This window comes from Rana temporaria, chromosome 8, assembly GCF_905171775.1.
Source record: "Rana temporaria chromosome 8, aRanTem1.1, whole genome shotgun sequence".
Taxonomy (NCBI): Eukaryota; Metazoa; Chordata; class Amphibia; order Anura; family Ranidae; genus Rana; species Rana temporaria.
Window position 1 is genome coordinate 68193273 of NC_053496.1, and position 13225 is coordinate 68206497.

General features: G+C 46.4%; 1 protein-coding gene across 1 annotated transcript in view; it reads right to left on the reverse strand.

Annotated features, from left to right (window-relative positions):
- PLPP4 (phospholipid phosphatase 4) overlaps positions 1-4204 on the reverse strand; it is a 188411-nt gene extending 184207 nt beyond the window's left edge. Inside the window, exon 1 of the mRNA XM_040361964.1 lies at positions 3012-4204. Coding sequence (XP_040217898.1) covers positions 3012-3070 — 59 coding nt within the window. The 5' untranslated portion in view covers positions 3071-4204. The remainder of the gene's footprint in view (positions 1-3011) is intronic.
- Between the last annotated feature and the right edge of the window lie 9021 nt (positions 4205-13225).

Genomic DNA, 13225 nt, shown 5'->3' on the forward strand with positions numbered 1-13225 from the left:
TGTTCTTACATACAGGTACTGTAAATCTGTTGGATAAATAACTTTATTCTCATTTAGTGGAACAGATATGGGACAGTACATGAGATAGTTAACTTTGGTCCTATACAGTATAGCAATTGACAGGTACTGGTAGGTGATATACCATCTTGTACTTACATAGTGGGAATCATAGGCGTGCACACAGGGTGTGCCGGTTGTGCCTGGGCACACCCTAATCACCCTGTGCTGGGAAGATTCCCCCTGCTGCTTGGATGCATATAAAGAGACTGGGGAATATCTGTCCTCAATCCATTTCTGTGTCTCAAAGTGAGACATCTGGGGTCAGTTTAGACCCATGATATTTCACCAAATGCCCTTCTGACACTGTCCACTGCTCTACTGACACAAACTTCTACCCTACTGACATTGTCTACTGCTCTACCGACACTGTTCATTGCCCTACTGTCATATTATATATACACATATACACGCATGTGTGTTTGAGCTTTGGGGTGCACACCCTAATGCAATAGGCTGCGCACACCTATGGTGGGAATATATACAAGTACATCGATGGAATAGATAACTTTGGTCTTATAGAGTTGGAACTGATCTAGGTACATAAAAGACATAACTATAGTAGTAGGAACAGAAGATACACACAAACAGCAAAACAAATATTACAGGGGTGTTAACCCTTCTCTGTGCTATCCAAAAAACAGTTTTGTTTTTGGGCTGGAGCTACACTTAAAAAATGTACCTGTTCCGACTTACAAACAGATTCAACTGAAGAACAAACCGTACAGACCCTATCGTGTTTGTAACCTGGGGGCCGGCTGTATAGTACAATAAATGAGATACGGTTTGTCTTTATAGTAGGAATATATAGTACATAGATCAGTGGTTCTCAACCTTTCTAGTGCCGTGACCCCTTGATAGAATTTCTCAAGTTGTGGGGCAACCTAACAGTAAAATTTTCATAGAGTGGGCTGTCAGCGCCCAAGGCAAGACAAGTAATTTGCACCCCTAACCCACGGACATTTAGCACTCCCCGAGTCCCTTCCACTTGTACAATATTAAAACCACTTATGGTACATTTTAGGATGGACCACTCTTTCTCTTTGTTCTCCTTCCTTTGCCTTTTATCTCTCTCTATATCCTAGTTTTTTTTCCCCATCCATCTCTCTAGCCTTCTTTCTTGTTCTCTTATTCTTTCCCTTTTTCGTTGATCCTGCCCCTCTTTTCCTCTCCCTTCCATGTACTTTCTTTTTATTCCTTCTCTTACTCCTTGGTGGGGGGGGGGATGGAATGAGTGGTAGTGCTGGGGGGGGGGGGGGGTTCTGATCAGCCAAGGTGCTCTTGAACAAGGTTATCTGCTGATCTAAGAACTGTAGTGGGGACTTTTAATGGCAAACCTAATCACAGGTAGTGTTACTCACTGTGTCTCTGACTTTGTGGTGTCTTGTAGCAGTGACACCTATGCCAAAATCAGGAGATAGGGTCTCCTCCAGCCCCTCCCACTTCACATTCCTCACCAGTCAGCTGACCTCTAGTCTCTGCCCCCCAGCCATGCCGTGAACTGAATGGGCAGCTGTGAAGAGGCAGAGTGGGCAGCTGTGGGCTCCAGGAACTGCCCAGGATTTTGTGACCCCTGGCAAATAGTTATTCGACCCCCCGGAGGGGTCCTGACCCCCAGGTTGAGAACCACTGACAGATGAAATAACTAACCTTTATAGTGGAAACAGATATAGGACATTAGATGGACTAGATGTTGGCTCATAGAAGGGATAACTTAGGTCTAGTGGGAGTGAATAAATCCAGGTGAAGAAGACTATCCAGCACTGAGCCTGTTTGCTGCTCAGAGGAAAGTTACTGCCTGGCCATAGACTTTGCAGACATATTCAGAGCCGGTTCACACACAGGCGGCACGACTTTGGGGGCGACTCGGCAAGGCGATCTCAAGGCGTCTTGAGAGGCAACTTGCAAAATGACTTCTGTATAGAAGTCAATGCAGGTCGCCCCGAATCGCCCCCAAAGTCGTACAGGAACCTTTTTCTAAGTCGGAGCGACTTGCGTCACTCCTATTAGAACGGTTCCATTGACTACTGTGGACCGCGACTTGTCAGACGGCTGAGTCGCCTGACAGGTCGCCCGTGTGTGAACCGGCTCGTAAGGTTACATAAACACAGATGATACAATTCTATACAAGTATACAGCATATACACAGACCTATATATAAGGATACATCATATACACCGAGTTATATATAGAAGGTCACACTGCACTGCCTATACTTGATATTGGATATTTGTAGTAGAGACATAGAAATCCATCATCCATCCTGGGCACACACAGCAATCACAAGATATGGGGTCACTCAGGCATACACAGAGCTATTTTACAGGGACAGGAACACATTATACGATTTAAAGGGATAGAAAGCTTATCCAATACTTGCCAATGACAGAAAGACATAGTGATGACATGCAGAGGGTGGGCTTACAGATGTAGTATAGATAGTCATTGATCACATTGTATGATGATGACACATCCAGGACTTGTATAGATGCACCTAGTCATAGATAGGTACAAGGTTGGAGATTCCCTATGGAGGGGGTGATGATTGCAGTTTTATAATTAGTAATCGTGTTATCTTTACTGATCATCGCAATAATCAAACAAATGTAGGATGGAAACATTTAGTTTGATGTGATTGTTGGATGTCCCCGATCACTACACACACACACACACACACACACACACACACATGCAACCCCCTCGCACGATCACTGCACTGATGGTAGATCTGCAGGGAATGATTCTCCAGCAGGTCGGACAGCGATTTCCATAGACATGGAACAATCAACCATTGTGTTATCAGCTGTTGGTTACCTCCATTGTTCCACAAATAGTTGCTGAACCTTATAATAATCGAGGTATGTATGGGCAGCACCCTTAGATCGTACCTAACACACCTGAGACCCATACAGATCTTCCATGCAGATACAACGGGAGCCATGCACATTACTTACACGAAGACCCCGAAGAGCAGCGCTCGGATGCCGAGCTCCTCCAGCAGTGCCCGCATCATCCCCCCGCATCAGATCCGCAGCGATCAACAGGGGGGAACTCTCCACTGACAGATCGATCTCACCCAGCGATCACAGGTCCTCCACTGACAGATCGATCTCAGGTCATCCACTGACAGATCGATCTCACCCAGCGATCACAGGTCCACCACTGACAGATCGATCACAGGTCCACCACTGACAGATCGATTACAGGTCCTCCACTGACAGATCGATCTCACCCAGCGATCACAGGTTCTTCACTGACAGATCGATCTCACCCAGCGATCACGGGTCCACCACTGACAGATCGATCAGAGGTCCTCCACTGACAGATCGATCTCACCCAGCGATCACAGGTCCACCACTGACAGATCGATCTCACCCAGCGATCACAGGTCCACCACTGACAGATCGATCACAGGTCCACCACTGACAGATCGATCACAGGTCCACCACTGACAGATCGATCACAGGTCCTCCACTGACAGATCGATCTCACTCAGCGATCAAAGGTCCTCCACTGACCCAGCGATCACAGGTCCTCCACTGACAGATCAATCTCACCCAGCGATCACAGGTCCACCACTGACAGATCGGTCTCACTCAGCGATCACAGGTCCTCCACTGACAGATCGATCTCAGGTCCTCCACTGACAGATGGATCCCAGTATTGGGCCAGCTCTGCACTACTAGATCCTACTCAGCGATCACCGGGGGACCCCACACTGGCAGATCGATCCGGATCACCCTAGAAGTGCACACATACTTTATGGGGCTCCTGCAGACCGCTGGGACATCCAGGATCTCCCTACAGAGACTCCCTAGAAGAGTTGAGTGTGAGAGGAGCTGCAGCCTGTCAGCCCCTGCTGCTGCACACAGCGCCCGCCACGGTATAGGTTGGCGTGCCTGAGCTGAGGATGTTGGGAGACTACACACACAGGTGGTGAGATCAGCACACAATGCCAGGATTCCCCCACCGACAGAGCTCAGGATCTCCCCATTCTACAATCCCTCCTCCTCCTCACTCACAGTCACTCTTCTGTGCTAATGGAATGATCACATGCTGGAAGACTTCTATTGCATTTCTCTCTGTTCATTAGACTTGGCTGAGAGGTTATCTCATGGATGGCAGCTCCATTTCACTGGCTGCCAGAGGTAAACTGTCACATGATGGCAGCGATGTGGGCACAGCATGGCCATTCATGAGCATGGGCTGCAGAATCTGACAGATAACTGTGGGAGCCTTGCCATTATATTCTGTAATCATCACACCCCATGGGATTGACACTTACAATGTTTTATTATTTCTCAATCACATACCTGGAGTAAGCAGAAAAACAGACAGAGAAAGACAGAATTCCAGGTCAGTGATTCAAAGTATTAAAGAAAAGTAGATGACGGCCAGGCATCTAGCATTTTCAGAGGGAGAGGTCAGCAATAGCAGCCTGCATACACTCACTGGCCACTTTATTAGGTACCCCTGTTCAATAATTGCTTGGTAACACAAATTGTTAATCAGCTAATCACGTGGCAGCAACTCAATGCTTTTAGTTATCTAGAGTGGGGAAGACGACTTGCTGAAGTTCAGACCAAGCATCAAGCCTCGTACACACGACCGAGTTTCTCTGCAAAAACCAGCAAGAAACTTGCTGTTTTTTTTTTTTTTTGCCGAGGAAACCGGTCGTGTGTACACTTTTCAACGAGGAAACTGTCGAGGATCTCGTCAAGCCAAAGAGAGAGCATGTTCTCTTTTTCCTCGACGGGAATGGAGAAATTGGCTCACCGAGATCCTCAACAGACTAACAAGGAATTCGGCGAGGAAAGCGATGTGTTTCGCCCGTCGAGTTCCTCGGTCGTGTGTACGAGGCCTTAGAATGACTTTGAACGTGGCATCCCAGATGGGCTGGTCTGAGTATTTAAAAAACTGGTGATCTACTGGGATTTTCACGCACAACCATCTCTAGGGTTTACAAAGAAAAGTCCAAAAAAGAAAAAATATCCAGTGAGCAGCAGTTGTGTGGACAAAAATGCCTTGTTGATGTCAGATGTCAGAGGAGATTGGGCAGACTGGTTAGAGATGATAAAAAGGCAACAGTAGCTCAAATAACCACTCGTTATAACCAAGGTATGCAGAACACCATCTCTGAACGCACAACACATTGAACCTTGAAGCAGATGGGCTACAGCAGCAGAAGAACATACTGGGTGCCACTCTTGTCAGCTAAGAACAGGAAACTGAGGCTACAAATCGCACAGGCTCCCCAAAAATTGGAAAAACTTTGCCTGGTCTCATGAGTCTCAATTTCAGCTGAGACATTCAGATGGTAGGGTCAGAATTTGGCATAATCAACATGGAAGCATGGATCCATCTTGCCTTGTATCAATGGTTCAGGCTGGTGGTGTAATGGTGTGGGGGGGATATTTTCTTGGCACACGTTGGGACCAGGGCCGTCTTCATAGCATCATGGGCCCCTGGGCAAAGTAATACTCTGGGGCCCCCAACAATGGAGACAGTGCAGGTAAACAGAAATCAAGTAGGTAGGAGGTTGGGGATATCTAGGGTGTAGAGGGGTCAGAGTGCTGGGGGGATATCTGGGATGTAGAAGGGCAGCCTGGGCTTTCCCAATTTCGGGGAAGCCCGGGCTCAAGGATCAGCTTCTTTGGGGAAAGGGCAAGGACCCCCCATGCCGCTGGGGCTCCTGGGCAGTGCCCAGGTGTGCCATCTCATTAAGACAGCCCTGGTTGGGACCCTTAGTACCAATTGAGCATCGTTTAAATGCCACAGCCTACCTGAGTATTGTTGCTGACCATCTCCATCCCTTTATGACTACAGTGTGCCCATCTTCTGATGGATCCTTCCAGCAGGATAATGCACCATGTCACAAAGCTCAAATCATCTCACCACTGGTTTCTTGACCATGACAAGGTCACTGTACTCCAATAGCCTCCACAGTCAACAGATCTCAATCCCATAGAGCATTTTTGGGATGTGGTGGAACAGGAGATTCACATCATGGATGTGCAACCGACAAATCTGCAGCAACTGCATGATGTTATCATGTCAATATGGACTAAAATCTCTGAGGAATGTTTCCAACAGTTTGTTGAATCCATGCCATGGAAAAATAAGGGGATTCTGAAGGCAAAAGTGGGTCCAATCTGGTATTAGCAAAGTGTACCTAATAAAGTGACCGGTGAGTGGATATCTCTCATATTAGGTTCCATTTGAAATGGGCACATCCTGTGAAAACAAGATTTGAGGCTAATTGTTTCTAATGTCTAATTGTTTCTAATGGAACCACTGTAAGGACAATTACATGCATTCTGATACACTGCACATTTCCTAATAATAAATAGCATGGTGCCACAGTTAAAGTTGATGTACACCCTGTGACGGGCTGATTGGCTCCCTGCCTGGGGCCCTTCGCCAAGATACAGCTTCCTCCACTCTGGAAGCAGGAACCAGGTATTAAATCTGAGCATTGCACGCAGAACTAGACAAAACTAGCTTAGGGGCAAACTGGAACTCTTTATTGAAAACTCAAACAGAATATACCACACAAAATCGGATAAGAGCTTGATCACATTATCCTAAACAATGCAAACTTTAAACAGTAATATCATCAGTCTAAGAGTCGGTTCACACTAGGGCGACACGACTTCCAGCGTGACTTTCAGAGGCGACTCCGACACGACTTGAACATGAACCACAGGGCGATCTGGGGCGATTTACAACACGACTTGAAGTCGTCTCCAGGACAGGAGACTTTCCAGTGGCCAATCAAACAACAATCAGCTCTAGGGGAGGGAGGAGGAGGGAGGGGGCGGGAGAGGTTTGCCTGAGAAATGTATGTTATCTTCCTGGAAAGTCGCTTCAGTTAAGACAGTGATCAGACTTGGAGGCGACTTCCATTGAAATCAATGGGTACAAATCGCCTACAAGTCAGATTTAAGTAGTACATGAACCTTTTCTGAAGTCGGATCGCCTTGAGTCGTGTGTATTAACACCGCTCCCATTCACTTACATTGTTTTTCTCTACAGCGCGACTTGGGACGACTTGAGGCGACATGAAGTCGGATCTCAAGTCGCCCCAGTGTGAACCGGCTCTAACAGTACATCTAATGAACAGCTAACATAAACACATAAACATCCCACAATAGTTTGGTAAAGAGGTGTAGTGGACACAATACTAGCAGACAGGCAGAAACAATAGGTTACTCAATTAACAATGGGGATTCACACCTAGGAGGCATACAATGGGGGAATTATACAATGAGGCCTCGTACACACGACCGCTTTCCTCGACAGAATCCATCAAGAAACTTGGTGGCAGAGCTTTTTTGCCGAGGAAACCGGTTGTGTGTATGTTTTTCATCAAGGAAACTGTCGATGAACTCGACGAGGAAAAAAGAGAACAAGTTCTCTTTTTCCTCGACGGGAGTCTCAATTTCCTCGTCGGGCTGGTTTTCGACGAGAAACACGATCGTGTGTATGCTAAGAAACCCACACATGCTCAGAATAAAGTATGAGACGGGAGCGCACCTTTGGTAAAAGTAGCGTTTGTAATGGGGATAGCACATTTGTCACGCTGTAACAGACTGAAAAGTGCAAATCGAAGGAGATCAGCTAAAAGTAGTTGGATCTGTATGTGCGTTAAAAATTAATCGAAATTAGTCGATTAAAAAAAAAAATCCATGAATCGAGTGTCTCTGAGTATCACCGGCGCCCCCGCACCTATGGCCAAATGCGGTACTGCACACCCAAGAGGCTTGAATCCTGCTCGTCTTGCGAGACAACTTTCGCAATCTGAGTCAGGATTTTTAAACAACTCGAATTGTGAAACGCTTGTAAACTACGTTACTCGCAATCCGAGGTTTTACTGTATTTTTAAAAATAGTTGGAGTAGAGATCCTTTTTAGCGAGTTCCTCAGTAACTGGCCAATCATTGCACAGTATATGGACTGCTGAAGTGCAGCAAGGACTCAGTGGGATGGAAAGAGTGTTGTGAGTCAGCGCAATTTTTTATTTTCAGTGAAAAGATGAACTAACCCTTTAAGTACATGCTTTGATATCAGAATCCCTGAGTGCTTTTGTCATTTTTTTCAACCTCCCAACAGCAAAAAGAACTTCCTTTTTGCAAGATATGTGGAATAATAATATATTGAGTCATTTTAAAATGCTGTGACTTGTGCTTTTATATGATCTGAACTCCTCCACGACCTGTGATATTTCTAGGTTTTATGGTAGCTGGATTTATTTTTCCCATTCAATTGAACAGGGGCATATATAAAACATGTGCACACTGAACCCAACAATCCTCTGCCCTGCATAAAGATACATAGGGGGAGATTTACTAAAACTTCAGCTTCTAGGTTGTATTGGCAAAGCTTAAAGGGGTTGTAAAGGTAATTTGTTTTCCCTAAATAGCTTCCTTTACCTTAGTGCAGTCCTTCACTTACTTCATCCTTTGATTTTGCTTTTAAATGTCCTTATTTCTTCTGAGAAATCCTCACTTCCTGTTCTTCAGTCTGTAACTCCACACAGTAATGCAAGGCTTTCTCCCTGGTGTGGAGAAAGCCTCTTGAGGGGGGAGGGGGCGAGCAGGAGTGTCAGGATCCTATCTACTTTGCAGATAGAGAAAGGAGCTGTGTGTTAGTGGGCGTCCTGACACTCCTGCTCGCCCCCTCCCCCCTCAAGAGGCTTTCTCCACACCAGGGAGAAAGCCTTGCATTACTGTGTGGAGTTACAGACAGAAGAACAGGAAGTGAGGATTTCTCAGAAGAAAAAAGGACATTTAAAAGCAAAATGGAAGGATGAGGTAAGTGAAGGAGGACTGCACTAAGGTAAAGGAAGCTATTTAGGGATTTTTTTTTTTACCTTTACAACCCCTTTTATTGAACAAAATTAAGTTTTAAGCCGATTGGTTACTATGGAGATCTGCCCCAGATTCACTGTGCACCAGTTTTAGTAAATCTCCCCAGGGCCGATTCTAGGGTCACAGATGCCAGGGTGCAGAAATATTTCTGGCGCCCCCCCACATGGGCGTGGTCAGCTTACTAACTCCTCCCCTTTACACATGTTTCTATGGCTACGACTCAAACACAGAGATGCTCCCCTAAGAAGTCTTCATTAGTGTCCCCCATCAGGGCCCCCACCCAGCAGGTGTCACCCATCAGAGCCCCCCACATCAGGTGTCCCCATAGATCAGTACTTGTCCAATAGATCCCTGTAGCTTGGGCGCGCTGAGAGCAAAAGCACATTACAGGGGGGCGGGGCATATGTGGCATCTTTGGTTACTTGGAGGGTGGCACTCGGAGAGCATTTCTGGGAGTGTACGGGATGATTGGTAGCAGCTCCAGCCAACCTAGAAACCTCTCATCACACCGCCTATGGAAGAAGAGCCGACACACACAAGCGTGTCACGATCCTACGGGGTAAAATGACCGCACCAGCCAAGCAGACTCTGGCTGGAAAAGCGCCCAGAGGCGATTCAGTTCGCATGAGTTGCGCTATACAAGTCATTCATTCATTCACACACAGAGGGGATGGGGCAGACAGGAGACTGCTCAATGCACACTGGACAGAATTAATTAGTGGAGCCTAGTACCGGAACGTGTTCCGGTACTAGGCTCCGCTGTGGTACCCAGCCTGGATTCCGAGTATGCGGTCTTGTCAAATGCCAGCGGAGAGAGCAAGCGGGATGGGGAACCGCAGCACCATCTACACGCGCTCCGCCTCTGGACACAGACAAGGAGGAGGTAGGGGAGCACTTTGGAGCTTCGGCGCCCCCACCTCTGTGGCGCCTGGGTGCGGAGCACCCCGTGCACCCTGCCTAGGATCGGCCCTGAATCTCCCCATTGCTTATATATTAGATTGTAAGCTCTAACGAACAAAGCCCTGTGATTCCATCTGTATTGAATTGTATTGTATCTGCTCAGACTGTTGGCGCCATATAAATCCTATATAATAAAATTATATATGTGTGTGTGTGTGTGTGTGTATATATATATATATTTTCCCTAATGCTGTGTGGGATAAATGCAGTCATTAGCTCATCCATCTCTCTTCTCGCTTCCCAGATTCTATTATTTTCTGTCAGTTTCTCCACTATCTGCCATTGGCATTCTAATCAATTTTGTTTTCTTCAATTTGTGCACTGTCCATGAGGTGAGGTTCTGCCTCGAGGAGTGCTCCTGCAGTACAATGGCCAGGTATGTCATTGACGATGGATGGAATAATATTTTATTTCCACTACCACTGTGTGCACCCACCTGTTACTCCACATGGTAGTCAGGGCAAGCACATGCAGGGCTGGCAGGCAGTAGATTAACATTGAACAAGGGTAACAATCATAGGTGTGCACAGGGGATGTGCCAGGTTTCCAGCATGCAGAAACGCACGTTCGCAAAACACCAAAACACTAGATATAAATCTAGCCCAAAATCTTATATAGTGAAGAAAAGGCCATCTGTGTCCGTGTTTGTAAACACCATTCAGACCAGAGATAGAAAGATACAAAGTAACATTATTGTTACTTTGTAGTGTCTCAGTTTCATTCAACAGCTGATCAAAGTGACAAAAGCAACCTGACAAGTGAAAATAAAATATAATGTGTTCCTAATCAACCTCCTAATAGCTCTTAGTTTACTCAAATCAGCCCTAATTAACTAATTCTTTCCCTTCTCCCATTACTTATTTTTTTTTAATTCATTTTATGTATGCTGTGTGATTGGGAACATAAAACACACATTTAGTAGCTTTCTGAAATCTGACTGAAGAAGTGGAAATGCACTTTCTTTTAATTTGTGCTTATTACTACCCCTTAAGTCAGTGCCGATCCTGACCTCCCTGACAATGCTGTATCCTGGCCTAGGCCAACAAGGCCCAGGCCTAGAACAGCACTTTGCAGGGGGGCAGCACTGACAGTGTCCCCTCCAGGTTGCACTACACTGTTGGGCAAATTAGTTTAGCGCCCCTATAAATCGGCCACACTGCTTCCAGTATGTGGGCAGTTGGCATTCTGAAACTGTGAGGGGGGGGGGGGGGCTTCTAATTTTTTACCATCCCTGTCCCATTGCAGAGATTTCCCTTCACTTCCTGCCCCATAGCCAAACAGGAAGTGAGAGGAAATCTATGCAAATTAAGGGAATCCATTGCCCCCTCCCCCCCCCAGGCCATCAGAACTAGTGTCCCCACTTGAAAATTTCAGGGTGGGTCTTAAACCGCAAGGGGTGTGGCCTTGACAGGAAGGGGTGGGTCATATTTAAATTAGGGGGTGCACGAGTTTAGTCAGGCCTAGGGCAGCACAAAACCTAAATACACCCCTGCTCCCTGACCTCCCTGCCGACAGTGACATGTCACATTAAGGTTGAGAAGCGGGGGGAGGGGTGTTATGCTGTCGTAAATTACATCTTACAGTAATGTGCTGACTTCTTACCTCTTCTCCCATGCAGCCAGCCAGTTGAAGGCAGTCGAAAATGACTTCTCACCAGGCTGAGCCTCTAGTAATTTGGAGAGGCCCCTCCGCAGCTTTGCGGGGCCCTAAGCGGCTTGCATAGTGAGCCTATAGGGCGGATCGGCCCTGCCTTGAGTTGTCAGTGATCCCATGGGGAGTCATAGGAGCAGTCAGAGACATAGTCAGTCACAATGGATGGACTTTTGGGCAAATAGAGCACTTTCTCAACGCCGTGCTATAAAAGCCTAGATGTGTACTGATGAGCACCTGGTACAAAACTTAATTTCACTTAAAAGTCTTCTTGAAATGTTTAATGATTAAGAGCATCAAATGTAGCCAACACATTTCAGGACCCCCCACCCCTTTTTTCCCCCCCAGGGATTGAGCAGTTGATGTTAATAGAATCACAATGGAATGCACTGTGGATGTAAACCCACTCTCATATTTTCTAAACTACTGCCATAGTGCTGATCTATAAGGATATTGATGCCTCCTGCATGAATCCTTACCTGTCAAATGTCTCCCCTCTGTCTGTCATAAGAACTGAAAAACTGCAGATTCTGTGGGTGGGTCTGTTGTCTGGAGCTTGGTGGGTGGAGACGTGATGTCAGTAGACTCCCCGCCCTCCTCTACACTCCCCTTGTCAACATGCATTTTTTTCCTATGTATTCCTTACACTAAATTCTACTATGATCACTAACATCCATTTAAAATCCAGAAAAGTAACTGCATGACTTCAGAAAAGGAGTGGAGGTGGGGATTAAAAAAATAATGCCTGTCTCCTGGCTAGTGCATGAGATATGTAAATAACCTGTCATTAACAGCAAGGGGGCGGAACGGACTAAGGTTTTTCTCTGTACAGTAAGTCTGTTTTATTTCACTGAACAATAAAAGAGGATTGCTCAGAGCTAAAATAATAACTCTGTGTGGTAAGACTGGGCACAGATGATAGGAAATCTTATACTGTACATTGTGACATCAAAATAAATAAATAATAATAAAAAAATTCCGGTTTACATTCACTTTAAGGCAAGACTCTTGGGGGGGAAGCAGAAGCACATCAGAACGTGCTGTGGGGTGAGTGCGCTGCTGTGGCTCATTTAGCCTGCTCTCCTGCATTGATGTAAGGGGGATTTTCCTGTGCACACATTGATGTAAAACAGGACTCTCATGAATGTAAGGGGGAAATCTGATGGACACTCCTGGATGTACTGGAGACCCTTGTAGTAGAAATGCATTAGAATTTCTCATTACATTTTGCCTTGTGAAAATTGTGCTGCTGTATAAACAAGGTCAGGGCTGGACTGGGACAAAAATTTGGCCCTGGACTTCATCCAGACTGGCCCACTTTGACAGGTCTCTCCCATGGCGGCCGGACAACTCCCGCACCCCCCCCCCCCAGGCCACCCAAGCCCCATCTCCCCCTTCACTAGCCACTAGCTGTTCTACTTTATTAGAGTAGAACGGCTGGTACTCTTAGGCCGCGTACACACGGTCGTTCCAAACCGATGAGAATGGTCCGACGGGACATTTCCATCGGTTCACCGCTGAAGTGGCCTGATGGTCTGATGTGCGTACACACCATCGTTCCAAAAACCGATCGGGTCAGAACGCGGGGACGTCAAACACACAACGTGCTGAATAAAACGAAGTTCAATGCTTCCAAGCATGCGTCGACTTGATTCTGAGCATGCGTGGGTTTTGAACCAATGCTTTCTG